The sequence below is a fragment of the Branchiostoma floridae genome, chromosome 17 (genome assembly GCF_000003815.2).
Source record: "Branchiostoma floridae strain S238N-H82 chromosome 17, Bfl_VNyyK, whole genome shotgun sequence".
NCBI lineage: Eukaryota > Metazoa > Chordata > Leptocardii > Amphioxiformes > Branchiostomatidae > Branchiostoma > Branchiostoma floridae.
The window spans coordinates 1,270,245-1,287,883 of NC_049995.1; the positions used below are offsets into that span (position 1 = coordinate 1,270,245).

Sequence of the window (17,639 nt, forward strand, 5' to 3'; positions counted from 1 at the left end):
TGGGAGAGGCACACTACACGACTGTACTCAATTAATGCTAACGTCACATTTGCACAAAGGGGCCCGGTCAGGTAGGTTAGGGGCTGAATTGTTGCACTTTCGGGCGGGTCCCAGTGAGACCCCCGGCGGCTGCCGGGCTATTTTGGGGCTCGGGCGGAGCCCCGGTTGATTCTAAGTCAGACTTAAAATCAACCGGGTCCCGGGCTGGAAAATACGCCGAATCAAAGCCGTCAACTAATCGTGAACACATCGGCAGGGTCCCCGGCATTACCTGCCCGGTATGATGATGCAGAGCCCGGCCGGGGCCTACATCGGTTAGACACCGCCTGGACCCCCTGGGTAATGTGACGTAGGCCTTATTCAGGTGAAAAATGAGTACCAAGCTAGGCTAGGGCCGTCAGTCGGATAGGACGTTAAATAGTGGTCCTTTGTTTCCGGAGAGCCAACCCCCACGCACGTTAAAGAACCCACCACACCATTAAAAAAAGAGTAGGGGCATGGTTTGGTGATTCTCTACAATTCACCCGGACTCCAGGAAGAACAGTGACATATCAGTCACTAATGGATATCTGTATCAAACCAAACCAACCAAACCAAACCATTTATAGACCCTTCACCTTGGTTTTGTGTCCATGATTTTTTACTTTGTCCAGTGAGAATGAATAATCCGGAGGCTCTGTATGTGTTGGGAAACTTCTGAGGTAGTTGAACTCGGGCGTTTGTGCTTAAGGAACCTGGTCCGAGTTCAACTCAGAAGTTTTTGGAAAATCTTGGACACAGAACGAGACTTTTTCGCTAGAGGGACTCAAGAGGCCATCCACATCAGAGAATGACTTCTACCAACACGGATGAACATTCAAGTTACAAATCACATTGCTAATGACAGTCCTCTCGCCTATGGTAGGTAATGTCGCCCGAGGGAAGGCAGCACTAGCAACAAGCACCGCCTGGGACGGGGCTGCTGCCAGGGCCGTTGACGGGAACACCGATTCCAACTACGGCGGTGGTTCCTGTACACACACTAACAACGAGGCTAATCCATCCTGGAGGGTAGATCTCGGTATGACGTATGCGATTGACAGGTACATAAGGGGCAATATAACCCCAACGTTGCTATAATACACAGTATGTACTACTACTACTTCTACTACTACTACTACTACTTGTACACATCTATCTGCAAGCGTTCGAAACCACTGAGAACGGAACCGCAAGCCACTTCGAATCCTGCCAGAATGTGACCACAAGAATACCTGGGATGCGGCGATATTGCCTAGAATGCACTACAAATACCCAGGAATAGACAAAGATTGGTTATTCTGACAGCATTTTGGCTCATTCCCTCTCATGTGAGAGGATATAAGGTCCATTTGGAATTCCCATCCGAATGTGGCACGAATTTTGCAAATACTTCATTCAGACTGGTTCTGCTTGATTCATGCTAATTCTGTTTTATTGCGAAGATGCTATAATTCTGTCCCTATATGAGATGCCCAGTGTTAGTATTATGCTCAGGATGGCATTCAGGCGCATATACTTGCCATGCTTCGCTTCCGTACAGCAGTATTGACAGCACTGTGGCTTTACACATATCTTTAGTTTGTTTTGCAGCACTTTTTGTTTTCCCAAAATGCTGAGCTGACTTTTCTAATTCTTGTCATAATTTCTTTGTGGCTGTGGAACTTAATGTTTAATAGAATTAGCAAAGTACATTTATATATGTTCCGATAGCCTGATTTGAATCAATAATTTAAGCGGATTAGTCCATAATTGCTTTTCAAAGAATATTCTCAAGATACAAATACCAATATATTAAGCGATAATAGTGAATGTGGCTCTATGAAAAATTTAAAGACATGTTATTCGGTGCTTAAAGAGAAGCTCAGCCGAAGATGCAATGTGTATAAAACCTAAATGTCATTTCTCTATCTCCAATGTCTACAGAGTTGTCATCTATAATCGTCGGGACTGTTGCGGTGATCGACTCAACAACTTCAACATTCACATCGGGGATAACCCATCGGTCTTAGAGAACCCCAAGTGTGGAGGGAACCATCAAGCCGGGAACGTCATCACCGTCTCATGCTCGGAAATGCAGGGACGATACGTTTTCATCCGCCTTCCGGGATCTTCCAGGGCACTAACCCTGTGCGAAGTTCAAGTTTATCCTTGCTTCGATTGTGTTGTCTTTAGCAATGTCGCCCTGGGGAAGAGAACGGTTCAAACGAGTGGAGAAGCGGATGGCCCATCCAGCCGTGCTGTAGACGGCAACACCGATACCAACTGGGGTGGAGGATCCTGTACACACACGCGAACAGAGGCGAATCCAGCCTGGCGGGTGGATCTCGGCCAAACATATCAGATTGATAAGTAAGTATTTATATATATATATATATACTTAACGTTATATGTACAGTGCGTTTATATATCAATTGAAAACCCCGTGTCTGGGGAGAGCCATTAAAGAGCACGTTAAAGAACCCACCACACGTGTGATGGTGCGTTGTGAGTGGTTCAAAGCTTACAGTCCCTTGGCCGCACCTGGGGCAATTACTGTCGTATTGAGGTCACCTGTGTGGCGCCGAATGGCAGCTCGCTTCAGACACTTGCGATTTAGCCTTTGTAAGCTCCTCGCAATTCAGCCCCTGGCTGCCAAGAAAGAGTAGTCGGCCCACCCAATAACAACAATACAGTAAATAGTACAGTAAATATTTAAAAGAATTAAACCCACTAACACAAACGAGCACACACACACAAACCTATACTACATGTTTACTACATGTACACTACATGTCCTTATCTTAAAGGACCACCTGGTCATTTTGGCCTCCTTTTGAAAATCCCCCAGTTTATTTATTTTTTTCATTTGAACCAAGCTTGAGGAATCATGCCCATAGGATATGGCTTATTTAGTCACGTGATCCTTCCCGAAGCAACTGACCGGCCACCATAGCAACGAGAAAAGTCAGCCATATTGGGGTTCCAGCCTCAGCCTACCTACCGTGGGGCCCTATGCAACTCTCCATAACACTGCACAATGACCCTTTAAAATGTTTCATAGTGTCAGTGTTGTACTCTCTAGTGGGATGTTGGTACATCAGTTGTAAAGCACACACTAATTATGTAGCAGAAACATTGGTTTAGCGTTATTCTTTAGCAAAGCCGCGGCAACGAAGGGTTAACACAACTGTGACGACTGTGATTTCTGCCATACGTAGAAAATAGTCCAAATTTGAGGATCAATTTTGTATCTAGACCAGGCAGCAAACGAGCCACTCCTGATAGTGACCTATAGTATTCACTCCATTCTACTACTATTTCTAGAGGCAGAAGGTGGCCAGGAAAGGCAAAAAAAGACGAACAAACAACCGTAGAAATGACAGTTCTATGATGAATTTCTATAACGGGAGGTGCCCCAACACAGTACGCTTTTTCTTGCGCTCAAACTCATGGCGCTCCATCGCTAGTTGCCTGAGAGTGGTCAAATTTTGATGACTGAATTTTTTACACATAGATTTGAACAACATACTTGAATAAGAAATGCATTCATGTGGTTCATGAACCTTTCGCGCTGCGTGTTACAAGCGGCAAACACTGCGAGACAATTTCGTGTATGTAACCTTCCAATTTTGTGCTACGCTGGACAGTGTGCCTAACTCGGTACGCTTTTTTTACATTTTGCTCTCTTCAGAAGTAAGTGGTAAATTTAAGTACACAGAAGAAAAATTAATAGTATCATATTTTAGCTTTCTTTTGACAGTAAAATCGTGACTGTATGTACTTCTTGTCTCACATGAGGAAGGCTGTACCTAGAACAATCCAGCTGATGTTTTTACGGGCAATGGGCTGAATGCACTGATTGTGAATGCCCGACTAAAAGTACCATTGCGAAAAAACGACACCGCCAACATCAACAAAACTCTGTCTGATTATATGAAAATATCATCTACATCTCTCTATCAAGTCTTATTTTCATAGACAGCACGAATCATTTGTTACAGTCAAATAAATCTTTGGAGCGTTCTCTAGTCTGCCACCTTCACGGCCACACTCCCTTGGGAGTACAATGGTGGCAATGTTTATGTCGCTTCCTCTTGGTTGCTTTTCTACTCAACAAACATTTGAAGACCCATATTCATAGTGTTTTATGGAGCTTTATTTATGTGTATCATGGCAGTTTGTGACTGCTTGAAAGAGTTCGTATAGTTAGCGACACGAGCCGCCAATACGCAGAGGCCGGTGACTGCAGTGATTCAGCACTGTCAACATTACTGTTAGAATTCTGTTTTTAAAAAAAAACATGAAGTAAATATGTTAAAGTATACTTGGAATGCAAATTAAAGCTGTGTGCATGGACTTGGTTTATTTACCTTTGTAATCAGCATAGTCAGTGGTAACAAACACGGTGTACTTATGGATGATGAGATCAGCAAAAAATCCGTTCCGTCTTACGACGGGGACCGTCTTAGGGCGGCCCCCGTTATGATGAATTTCTATGAAAACAAGAGTGCAAAATGCTGACAAGAAAAACCTAACCCAGCCGTACATCCAAAGTTTGTAGTTTCGGCACAAGTTTATGAGTCAATCATCGCTTAGTGAAGGAAAAGCTCAAGATTCTAGTCCCAATATTGGTAGCGGTGATAGTTACGGTGGATCTAAGCCCCCCCCCCCCTTTCCACTAGATGGCAATCGCGCTGTTCTCTCAATGCGACCTAAATAGGGTAAGGGTAACCTTCGCTTTCACACTGGGTATATCATACAAAACGTAAAAGTGTGACTGAGAAGACAACAAAACACAGAAAGTGTAAAAAGTTTCCTTTCTTTTCTATACAATTCGTTGAGTGATATATCAAATTTTAGGTCGCAGAGCGCGCGCGGCGAGAACGCCGTCCTAGTGGAAAGGGGGTATAAGTTTACAGACATGTCAGATGGTGTTTATAGGGACGTCATCCGAACATGTATGTGTTAAACCATTCTTCTGTCTCCAATATCTACAGGGTGAATATCTACAATCGCCGGGACTGTTGCAGTGACCGACTCGACCCATTCAACATCTACATCGGGAATAGCGAAACAGCCACAGAGAACCCCAAGTGTGGAGGTGACCACCGTATCGGGAACCAGGCGTCTATGTCCATCTCGTGTAACAGGATGCGGGGACGATATGTGTTCGTCCGTCTTCCCGGATCCCAACGAACATTGACCCTGTGTGAAGTCCAAGTAATTGGTGGTAAGTTTTCACTGTATATATTCTAGATACCAGAAGTATGCACAAATTAAATAATTTTTGGGGGGACTCAAATGGCAGGTCTACAACTCACATAATCTGAGTTCGACAGTTGGTTTAAAAGCAGTGGATTTCGATCACACAGGTCACGACCTATGAATCTACCATAACGACACATGTGTATAATAAATCGATTGCATTTTCATTCTTCATTCATAAATGAATATTTCAGATTTTTCTCAAAGAATTTTTCTTATCATGTAATGTTTAGCCTTTTTCTAAAATCATTTTTCTCTTGTCACAGGCTAGTGATGATGGAACCACCCAAACGGACCCAGCAGTCATTGAGAAGACACCGAATGAATGGCTTCAAAAACACACTGCGTCATCAAAAGACACACAAGTTTGCTCTCTACCTGAGTTTTAGAATACAGTTAGCATTAGCGTAGAAAAGACGAAACTTTTAAACTTTGATGAAGGTTAGACATCCAGGTAATAAGATATGCCCAAAAGCAGTTACTCAAGCAACTCGATATGATTTGGAAACGGTCAGACGTTTCCACTGGCATCCAACATTTTTCGTCAGTGACACTGAAGTGCTCTGGAAGAAACTTGTCTGTTGTACCCTATCTACGAATGAAAACAATTTAAACTGTCTAATAGGAAACATGTAAGACAAATTCGCCTGACCGTTTCCAAATCATATCCAGTTGCTTGAGTAACTGCTTTTTGGCGAAACCTTCAAAGTTGTGTATAATTATTTGCATTTTTATCTATGAATCTCTTGAGGTTTTAAGGTGCCCTGTTTGTACTCTTAAGTGTTGCTAATGTAGCAATGCTTGAAACTTTGCACAACATTTTGTGAGCAAGACCAAAAGCTGAATTTACCACGTAAATTAATTATGTAACAGCAACATATCAGTAGCATCTTTGTAGTCTTGTGGATACAGAATCAAGGTTCGGTGTAGTTTGTATGCATGTGATAAAAACAGATATAATTATTGAGCATAACAGCTAACTGTTTTATGGTTCGCTTTCGCTTACAAAACCAATCATAGGCAACAATGGTTTTACCACTTTTATGTATAACGTTTTATTTGTGATAGAAGCGTTACGGTGTAAGAATACGATTAAAAATCTTGTTAGTAGAAAAGGGATAGAACGTTTTTACATTCATGAACATTTGTCTAACATAATATTAGTTTAGGTATGCTGAAAGAGTTATTTACTTTCTATCTCTGTATGCATATGACTCCAACTTTCCATTCTTACCAAACTAGACATATGGTACGGGAATCATTTCTGCGGGTGGTACTTTTTTTACACGAAGTAGTATTTCAACATTTTGGGGGTATTTCTAGACAATATTGTAGGCAAAATTTGAGCAAGCTTGGCAAAGGAGGGAGGGCAGGAGGGAGGGAGGGAGGGCAGGAGGGAGGGAGGGAGGGCAGGAGGGAGGGAGGGAGGGCAGGGGGGAGGGAGGGAGGGCAGGGGGGAGGGAGGGAGGGCAGGGGGGAGGGAGGGAGGGCAGGGGGGAGGGAGGGAGGGCAGGAGGGAGGGAGGGAGGGCAGGAGGGAGGGAGGGAGGGCAGGAGGGAGGGAGGGAGGGCAGGAGGGAGGGAGGGAGGGCAGGAGGGAGGGAGGGAGGGCAGGAGAGAGGGAGGGAGGGCAGGAGGGAGGGAGGGAGGGAGGGCAGGAGAGAGGGAGGGCAGGGGGGAAGGGGGGCAGGTGGGAGGGAAGGCAGGAGGAGGGAGTATTGCAGAATTTGAGCAAGCCGGGCAAAGCAAAATTGTAGACAATTAACTAAGTCTCTTAGTCACTTTTTTTGCCTAATTACTACTTATGTCTTTCCGGAAATGCATTTAGCTAGGTACCATTTAATCCGTATTTTATTTCAACTGCAAAATTCATAACTTAATAGTGCCTACCGCCTATAATTGCATGCAGTAAAAGAGTCTTCGGATAAACAACCTGCTAACTCAAAACCAACTAGAGTTCAACGAACCCATCTCTTCGCCAAATAATCATGCCTTTATTTAAGACTTTAAGGTCTTATTCATGTATTACTAAATAGCAAATGAACTGTGTTCCTCACAAACACACAAACATTTCCAAAACCAGACTGTGACCTGACAGATGACCTGGTAACATCCCTGGTCAATCAGAATTTCATGCTTGTCAAAGACTTTGTCCCCAGTGTAAGGGCGTCCTCCAGCAAACCATCTGTATAACAGCTGTGTCCATAGATATAGGTCAAAATGAGATATATAGAGCACAGTTTATTTCTGTTAATAAGTTTTGCTGCAGTACCTGAGGAAGCCGCTAGGGGGCCCACTATCATAATTTATCTTCGTTTCCCTGACCCCTACCCACCTACCAAATATCATCAGGATTTTTTCAAGGCTTCTCGAGTTATGCATTCCACAAACAAAAGGACGCACACACTCGGTCCGCTACCGTCCTAACGGAAAATGCTACGTCAACTATTTTCGAACACAACCTTCCTTTCTGCAGCCGCTACTTAAATACTAAATATCATGAAAATCCATACACAGCTTCTTGAGTTATATGATGTTGGCATGGATTTATGAACTTTCCTCATTAATTATGCAAATTAGCTACTGATTTGCATAATTAGTATTACATTGTATGAGTCATCACTCATTCTATCTACATACCGAAAATCCTGATGATCTGTTTACACGTTCTCAAGTTATCCTCGTCCAAAGTTCGAACGAAAATCGGTGCCTGCAGTTCCCAAAAAGCCGCTAGGGGGTCCAAACTCACAGCACTTACTCTCTGTTCCAAGGGCTATCTACCACTCAAAAATCATGACCACAGCATGTCCAGAACACGAAGTGCCAAAATTAAAAGTTTTGCTGCAGTACCATTATCGAACTTGACCTTCGTTTTCCTAACCCCAATCCACCTAACAAATATAATCAGGATCCATTCAAGGGTTCTCGAGTTATCTTGCATACAGACAAACGCACTTACATACAAATCCCGCTACAGCACCACAGGTAAGAGCCAGGTAAACCATTTTCGCACTTGACCTTCCTCTCCAAAACCGCTACACACCTACCAAGTTTCGTGAAAATCGCCCAGCTAGATTTTGACTTATGCTGCCAAAAACAAACCGCAAAAAACATACCAAGCTCGCTGCAGTACCGCAGGAAAACGCCAGGTAAACCGTTTTCAAACTTGGCATTCCTTTCGACAACTGCTACACACCTACCAAAAATCACAAAGTTCCATCCACAATTTCTCGAGTTATATGCTGTTGACCTACATACAGACCCAAGTCAGCAATCTCATACTCTTCTTGGCGAAGAGAAATATAGCTGTATGGGAAAAGTTGCTGGATTAGATGTGTGTTGTTGTAGCTTTGGTTAAGTTGCCTGAATGTGTTTAAAGGAATGTTGATTGCTTTTATTTCTAAACCTTATCTTTATTTTGGGTAATTCCTCCCTTTTCCTCTTGATCTTGGACAGTTCAGTAAGGATAATATGAAAGAAAAAATACAACATGCTGGTCAGGCATAAAGTCAGTCTAGCCGCTTTACAATATCACACTTGGATTGCGAACAATTCAGCATTGACATTTTCACCAAAAAACATTCCAATCTAAAGCGATACAGACTGTCCGGTCCTCTAGTTAGCAAGAAGAGCCTTCCAAATTTGTATTTCAGAAATTACCTTCATTGAATAAATGCATGTAATGCTTATTTTTCTTCAATTTTTTTTTTTTGGATTGGACTAATAAAATAGGTTCTTCTTAACCTCCTCCGAATGGCGTCATTGAACTGATCTGCAAAAGAAACCTTTCTTTCTTCACTAGAATAAGCTCATTCCTTTAAGGTGTGTCACGTGATTCGGTAAACCTACTAGCAAGACTTGTGCAAAAGGTGGCAGAATGAAAACAATAGACAGGATATGTCATATGCATGTGACATATTGACGTAGCTTATGTGAGTTTTGGGTGGCTGTGAGGCCACATAAAGTTAATTTTATTGATGGCTTCCTTCGAAAAACTTACTTCTAATGTTAAAGTGAAAGAAATGACTCGGTTTATTTAGAATTGGCAGGGATCATGGATACCACAGGGTAAACCATTATTGCAGGACAGGAACCAAAAGACATTTTCGAGACAAGAATAAGAAATGTATCAAAAGTATCTGTGCAGGCTTCCTCTATGCTATAGATTCTGAAAGTCATAAAACAACCTCCTACGTGCCTACCATTACAGTTTCTCTCTATATATCAGCACCCGTATTTCCACTACTTAAAGTTCCACAACTTAATGAAAAAATGCGAAGAGATTTCTAAGAGAAAGGAAAACAAATCTTTGGATCTCAAAAAGATGAAATGCCATCCATTCAATTAATTTTATGTTGCTAGATTAGATATATAGCAGAACTTCAGCTACATGGACAGGAAACGAAAAGTGATTTGATTTCATCTTGTCGGTGTTAAAATCTTTAAAGTTGAGACAACGAAAATGGCAAATTGAATCATATGATACCTCATCAAATCATCCTTATCAAATGTTAGTTCGTTGACTCTAAGCAATTCATTAACCTACAACTTTGGCAAAGTAAATCTGTTGTCCAGCACAAATACCACTGTCAAGTTTCATTGAAATAAATAAAAGCAGTATATCTTTGATTGATGCACGTCGTCTGTCAATACACAATGTCATGTCATGTCAATTCGTTGTAATAAAATTGCAGTTGTTGTTCTGATGCATTGTGTTTTGGTGTTTTATTTTCGTTATAGTTGTACATTGAAATAGTCCCAAAGGAAATAGAAAATAGCTCCTTTTGTGATAATCCGATCTTTAATCAAAATGTAACTTTTAATCTTTTATTCAAATAACAGAAAGTAAACATTATTGAAGCAAAAATAAAAGGAAAAAAAGTACATGCCCATCAAAATATGTGTGTGTGTGTGTGTGTGTGTGTGTGTGTGTGTGTGTGTGTGTGTACACGTGTGTGAGAGAAGGAGAGAGAGAGAGTAGTGATTGGTGACGCTGTTGTTTCAGCCCACGCCACGGTAACGTAAAATAAAGAAAACAGGCCCGCGTTCTGAAAATGCATGTGCAAACAATTTGTGCTTGCCGGAATAAAGGTAATATTCCAAAAATGCAAAACAGTGACCTGCAAATATTACATATTTACACGACTTTTCGTGTGACGGCATGCTTGAACTTGCCCTCTACTAACCACAGGTTACCTTTTTGCTGTGGCTAAACGAACTTTAACCGTGTAGATAACGTGAATGGCTAATTATAACGTTATATTGATTTTTTATGTATTTTCATCTAGCCTATGCAGAAGTTTAATGTGAGATAATTAGCTTATCTATATGCCGCTCCATTCTACGGAATATCACTATCTGGCTTAATTCATTCAATATAAAAAAATATCAAGAGCTTTCTGGGCCGAATACACACAGTAACAGATGTCATCCGTTCAAAAGGAGGTTTAAAACTTGGCGTGGATGTACCGTTTTCTGACGACGTCGTGAAACTGTTGGGGAGGGGCTCTTAAATCGAATTTCCCATTCCCTACATGGTTAAGCTTACTCTTAATAGTCTTATTATAGATTATGGTCTCATTCCTGTATTACTCCGAGTGTAGAGTCTAAAGGAATCCGGGCTAAAAAATTATCTGGCCCGCAAAGCGTGGTTTTAGGTGGACCATAAATTCCCATTAATAAACAATAACTGATATGAAAAGGAATTTAGATGAAAGCTTGTGTATTACTGGCATGATCATGCACGAAAGTTTCGTGACCCGATCGATCCTCGGACGTTTACGTTTATTTGTACTGAGTGCTCCGGTCAGGCTCCGGGTATTGAAGACGACCTCTAGCGGATAGCGGCTAGGTGCATTTTGAAATGTGATAGAAATTGTTGTGTCGGCTAGATTTGGGTGACAATTTTTTTTTTATTGTCTAACAAACGTGTGTGCTTACAATAGAAAGCAAAACATCTCCAAATAGACTGTGTTTTAATTGGATTTGCGGACATAGAAGTTGTGTATTGAATTCAATGGGGCGATCTAATTGTGTAACGTTAATGAGACCTTAATATAAATAAAAAAATATTCATAAAAAATCAACAATTAGGGCTAGGGCAAAATTTTGAAGACGATGTTTACCCAGGATCTAATCCGCGATTTTTCAGCGCTAGTTGCGTTATGTAACTATATCCGTTGCCATGGTAACGGACGAGACCATATTTTGTGGGTTAGATTTACTTGTTATTTTTATCATACCCGTTTGAGAAGGATTCACGATCAGCCAAGGTTACAAAAGTGTACTAGTAAGATGCAAACACACTCAAACATGTTTCTGGATTGCAAAAGCCGTCTATAATGTATGTTCCGGGGGCACACGCGCACGGATTGTATATAAAAGCAGGTGGCATTGTAAGCCCACTTTCGTGGACAACACATATAAGCGTTATCTATAGAAAGAAGGTCAAAGAAGATGGTCCTATGGCCTTTAACTTGCCCCCCCCCCACCCTGCAATACTGGCTTAAACCTATGGTATATGGATCAAATTTCTAGACCCCGACTTCCCGATCTCAAAACTGTAAGATTTCAGGGAATTCTTAGTCCGATATGATGAAAGTTCTGAAGCATAGGCGGTAATGTAACACTCATTGGAGGCGGTCTTGTACTATTCTGTGCAAAGACCCGCCCCTTAGACTCGCCTTCCTTCGTGGGTGCTACAATTTGGTATCAATTTGACCTTTCTCTTGCTCAGCCAGGTGAAAGAAATACTTTTTGGCCCATCTGATCTCGAATCTTTATGAAGGATCCTGCGCTATCTCAATAAACCATTCCCCGTTCCTACGTAAGGCTGACTTCTAAAGTGCGCTCGCTGCACTATCAACAGCATTTCTCTTCTTTCTTCCTACTGTGAATAGCAATTTTTGCAAGTGTAGATGTATGGCTTTACAGCTATTCGTGAAATGTGGATGTCTTTGCTTTTGGGGGTTCTCCCGATGCGATTAACATCTAAAGACCCTTACCGATTCTACCCCTTTCTTTCAGCAGCCTTCAGCAGGGTTTAGTATCGAAAATATCTATTTCGCGCATGCTATTCATGTTTACGCGCAAACATTAGGCACAGAGCATATTACTCTAACCAGAGGTGTAAAAAAAAAGCGGACCTAATTACTCTTCCGACACGTCCAAATGACAATTAACGGTACATTGTACTTTTACATAGATCCGATAGGTGGCGCATCTCGTGATGTCAAGTATAGACCACCTTTGGGGAGGTGTTGCTAGGTAACGGAGTGACGTGAGACGAAAATATTTCAAGATGTTATTGAGGGGAAAGTATTCTTTCGTTTACCAAGTCACCTTAATAATCGATGGAATCATAGTATCAGAGGGACCAGAGAGGGACGAAGCCCTGAGAAACAACATCTGTTTTGAGTTCCAGTGGGGACAAAGAAAGTTCACGGCTCGGACGATTTCCCCCGGCCCGTCGTCATAGTAACGGGGCTCAGCAAAATAACCCAAACCAGATGTAACCGGCGTGCGACAGGCACGGGGCCAATCTGAGGCTCTTATGGTGTTTGTCAGTATTCGATGTACCCTCGGAATGATTAGGTTTTACTCTTTCATATCTGTTTTTCACGTACTTATCAAAATTAATTCATACAGATATTTTAGATGGACTGTTTGCATATCTAAATAAATAAATAAATATCTGTACTTTTATGTTTGGTTTGATAAGGGAAAACAAATCGGTTTTACTCAAAATTCCCAAGAAGAGTATCGAAAAACTCTTCTAAAGGATTTAACAGTTTGGGGTTAAGCAAGGCTTCACTCAGTGGAATGAAAAATTAAAAGAAACTGATGTTAGCGAAAGAAGTAACAATTATACCGTTAAACAAAACAACGGTATGCTTTTAGTGTAGAGAATACGTTTGTTGCCACTTTTTCCTAGCTGTTATGTTGTGTGTGACTGTTAGTGTACCACCCCTGTTTTTACCAGTGGACGACTCTCTGATCTAGGAGGACCCCAGAAGAGGAGACAAAAACCGCCATTTCAGTAAGGTTACTCTTATATTTACCGTCGAAATTACTACAAGATGATTATTGGCAATCGCCAATGTTCTTTTGTTTTGCGTAAGTTGCTACTGAACTCATGTAAGTGTTGTAATTCGCGACAAAATGTAGATTGGGGTGTTAAGACTCATACATGTTGCTGTGTAGATGGGGAGGGGAGGCTATAATATTTGGGATTGGATTTCTCGGGAAAGCTGGTAGGGTAACATAGCGATCTTGTGTTACCTTGAGCAACTGCGACATCATACGTTATAATGCAACTGAAAGAGGGAGTTGTAAATATTTCATGGTTATCTTCACTTGTACTGCAGATCAGTTGTTGGTATTCGAGCATGCGATGTTCCGTCTATAATTTGGCAAAGGCCCATCTGTTTTCAACTTGGATGGGAAACAGTTGGGGTCCTGACTAAATAGCCTGGATTTTAGACTGTTTCAAGGGGTAAACACCCTGCACACTATGGTCTCGGGGGGCTATGGTATACACATTTCAATTGAGGGCACGCTGGGCCTAAATCCTAGAAGCTCTTGCCCTGTGTAGACCCTTGAAACAGTCTGGTATCCAGGCTAAACTAAAAACATGTCTGCAACCGTGTCCTGATTTTACTTAGCCTGGATGCCAGGCTGTTTTTAGGGCAACTACAGGACGACTGCAACTCTGATAAACACCCAGTTGGCCTGTACGGTAGATATGATATCGGGCTGGGGGCCTGTAGCCTGGGTACCATCCGTTTTCTATCGGGGCTCCTTACACTCGCTAGTCTTTAGTGAAGAGTCTTTAGTCGGTAGAAATCGGATGGCACCCAGGCTATCCTGGGCCTGAAATCTAGGCTAGCTTTTACGTTGCGTGATTGGGAAGGCATATGGAGGCTAAACTGTTAATTACCAGAGCCCGCACGGGTCGACTATTGTGCCCCTAGGCTGGGTACCATCCTATTATTGAATGAATGAATGAGTTAACTGTTAGGCTATTGTCGGTTTGTCAAAACGCATGAGAAATATAAACTTGTTAGGGCTACTCATATGTCTAAAAAAAAAGAAGAAGAAGTGGCAACGACGTCTTGGAAGTTCATTTTTGACGGGAGGGAATGATACTAACTTTAAAGATGTTAATTGATAATTAATTCTAGATAATCCCTGTAGCGGTAGGGGGCAGCTGACCAAGACAATACAAACCCGGGACCGGAAAAACCAATAACATTTTTTTGCCTAACGTACTATACAAAGAATGGCCCTGAGGTATTAAATCGGTATACTACGTCCGTCGAACTCTACATGTTAGAGTCTTGTATTTGTTTTACTGAATTATACAACTAGGAACATGCATTTTTGTTTTTTCCCAGTGTTTCAACGGAACCCAAACCCGGTTTTTTTTACTCCCAACTCTTTCTCTCTATCTCCCTTCGTTTTGTTTCCCCCCCCCCCCCCCCCCTCTCTCTACCCTCTCTCTCCTTTTCAATCCCTCCCCCTCACTCATTCTAAAGTAGAAAGAACGTGCTATTTGTTTCATACTGCATAGAGAACGATGACGTGCACCCCTGGTGTATATGGCATGGCGTCTGGACGTCTGTGGTGGTTGCTATGGTTACTGACGCTCCACGCAGCTTCCAGTCAACACGTGGGCGACAAGATGAACCTCAAGTGTGACGTCATAGAGTCAGGTAAGGTTGTTAGGGGGATATGGTATTTTGCTACGTTTTCCACTAAGCGAATCATATTTTGTAATGTACATCGACAACTTTTGATTTAGACACATATTGGTTACCCACACACGTCTTCGTCATCAAAAGCAGTCTGGCTGTCCGCTCCGGACTGCAAACCCGTCATGAACTGCGTTTCTGCATGGTTCAAACCCATGCCATCTGCTTACAAATGTCCGCATTTGGTACCATTGATATTGTATTATGACATCTTGAGATTTCTTTGCCAGGCATTTTACAATTTTTCCCCCGAAAACATCGTCACTTCATACACCAAAGATATGGTTTTTGTTTTCGAAAGCCACTTTTACACAATTTACAGCTAAACAAAGTACTGAATCAAGTCATTGTGATAAATTATCTAGTCGTATGTTTTGCAAATACATCTTCGTTATAGTACAAAAATGAAGCTTTCTTTTTTTCACACACATCAACCACACGCTCTATCTCTCTCCCTATCTCTCTCACGCACAAATACACACTTACTAACACACACACATGCATGCACGCACACACACACACACACACACATACATACACGCATGCACGTACAGACAGACAGACACACACACGCATTCACACAAACACGCACACACACATACACACACAAACTCACATGTATAGATGCTTCTGACTGCTCAATTGTAAAGCATGTACAGATTACAGCTTGTACAGATTAGAGCTTCGAGCAACTGGTGTAAGAATGAGTACGTACGTAACACTGTGCTTCTTTGTTTAGTATACTTGTGCGTTTACAATGTTGGAAACAAAACATCCATATCGATAGGCTTGCATCCATCCCACAACGCCACAATGTGACTCTCGTCCTGCAGTTCCACTCTTGGGTCTCATAGAGTCCATGCGTTCTACACATGTATAGGGTATCCGCAGGTGATTCAATTTGCAGCCTCTAAACAATGGGTTCCTATACAAAAAAGAGGAGAAAGCAACTGTTAGTAACTCAACTATCTGACGTTACTGGCACACAAACATACCCTCATATGAAAGCCCGACATCTCAGCTAACTTACCCCGTCCCCTCCGGGGGTCGACTAGGCAAGGCAAGGCAAGCTATCCGAAAAACCACATTTCGGCATGAATCTAACGGCGAGAACTTCCGGGAAACTGAAAGATTGACCCATGACCTCAAAACCGCACCACAACCCAGTGAGGAGGCCATGTGCTAGGACAAAAAAGTCCCAACTTTATACCCCCTAAAAACCACACAAACTCAGCTTTTTGGCCCTAATCACAAAGTTGAAACCCTCCCCTGTCACACCCACCTCAAAACTGCCAGGATTTCTACCCATTTGACCAGGAAAAAAATCATAATCGACCACCATCAATTTGCATGGCGGATTGACCTGCGGATCCCCTATAGATTTCCTCCATGCCCGTATTTGTTAGGAACGGACTGCTACAAAGTGTCCACTGGTGGTCGGGACTACCGTGGGCAGGTGCGGGTGACTGACAGTGGACTAGACTGTCAGAGGTGGAGCACACAAGAGCCACACGGACACGAAAACACCCCTCAAATGTTCCCCAGGAAAGGATTGGACAGTAACTTCTGTCGGAATCCCTCCCCTAGCGAGTTGGATCAGTACAACAGGCCATGGTGTTACACTACAGACCCTGGCAAACGGTGGGAGTTTTGTCCCGTCAACCCCTGCAATGGTGAGAGAATATTATGCAGCGTTTTACTAGCTAAGGATATCCCTGTACTGGTTGATTTTTTTTCCGTCATCAACAAGAAACATTGACATTTTCGGAACGTTGTTTTCAACAAATGAAGTGATTTTGTAACGGTAAGGCTAATGTTGATTAGATCATATGGAGGATATCTGCTTGTGCATCAATTTTCGTCCGTTTCCAAATAAGTTTTCGACCATGCTATAAATCCTGTAAAGCAGTTGTAAAATGAGCAAGTATTTGCCGTAGACACAAAAAGACATACAGTAGATATACCGGGAAAATGAATACTAATGTCATAGAACGCCAACGTCAATTACAAAGTTAACGAAGAAGATATCAAAGATAAGAAATTACTCTATTGTGTATTCCTGTGTTTTGTCATTTGTTAAACTTTCCTGACTATGTGCATTTCCTAGCCACTTGCGATGTGTGTGTGCGCGTGTGTGAGTGTGTGTGAGTGTAATTGTGAGTGTATCTGTGCATGTGTGTGTGTGTGTGTGTGCCTGTGTGTGCGTGTGTGCGTGCGTGTGTGTGTGAGCGTGTGTGTGCGGGTGTGCGTGCGTGTATGTGTGAGTGTGTGTGTGTGTGTGTGTGCGTGTGTGTGTGTGTGCGTAACGTGTGGAGGGATTGGCACTCGTGCTTTTTAACTGGGAACACGCCGGGAAAAGAAAACGTATGTAAGGAAAGAAAAAAATGCCGGGAAAGGAATATATGCCAGGAAGCTTGTGCTCGCTGATGGGGCGAGTACAAGCTTCCTGGCATATATTCCTTTCCCGGTGTGAGTTTTTTTTTTTTTGTCTTTTGTGTGTGTGTGTGTGTGTGCGTGTGTGAGTGTGTGTGTGTGTGTGTGTGTGTGTGTGTGTGTGTTTGGACATGTGTGTGTTTGTGCATGTGTGTGTTTGAGCATGTGTGAGTGTTTTTATGAGTGTGAG

General features: G+C 42.3%; 2 protein-coding genes across 3 annotated transcripts in view; both read left to right on the forward strand.

The window, feature by feature from the left end:
• LOC118404937 overlaps positions 1-6,384 on the forward strand; it is a 43,673-nt gene extending 37,289 nt beyond the window's left edge. The window contains exons 27-30 of the mRNA XM_035804321.1: positions 905-1,082; positions 1,945-2,370; positions 4,998-5,230; positions 5,532-6,384. Coding sequence (XP_035660214.1) covers positions 905-1,082; positions 1,945-2,370; positions 4,998-5,230; positions 5,532-5,536 — 842 coding nt within the window. The 3' untranslated portion in view covers positions 5,537-6,384. The remainder of the gene's footprint in view (positions 1-904; positions 1,083-1,944; positions 2,371-4,997; positions 5,231-5,531) is intronic.
• A 6,685-nt stretch (positions 6,385-13,069) lies between these two features.
• Positions 13,070-17,639, forward strand: part of LOC118404737 — a 13,799-nt gene continuing 9,229 nt past the window's right edge. Inside the window, exons 1-3 of one of the 2 annotated variants that reach the window (XM_035804011.1) lie at positions 13,070-13,302; positions 14,836-14,977; positions 16,423-16,689. In XM_035804011.1, coding sequence (XP_035659904.1) covers positions 14,842-14,977; positions 16,423-16,689 — 403 coding nt within the window. In that variant the 5' untranslated portion in view covers positions 13,070-13,302; positions 14,836-14,841. Of the gene's footprint in view, positions 13,303-13,360; positions 13,380-14,835; positions 14,978-16,422; positions 16,690-17,639 lie in introns of those variants that run through there. The other variant, XM_035804010.1, reaches the window with a different exon arrangement.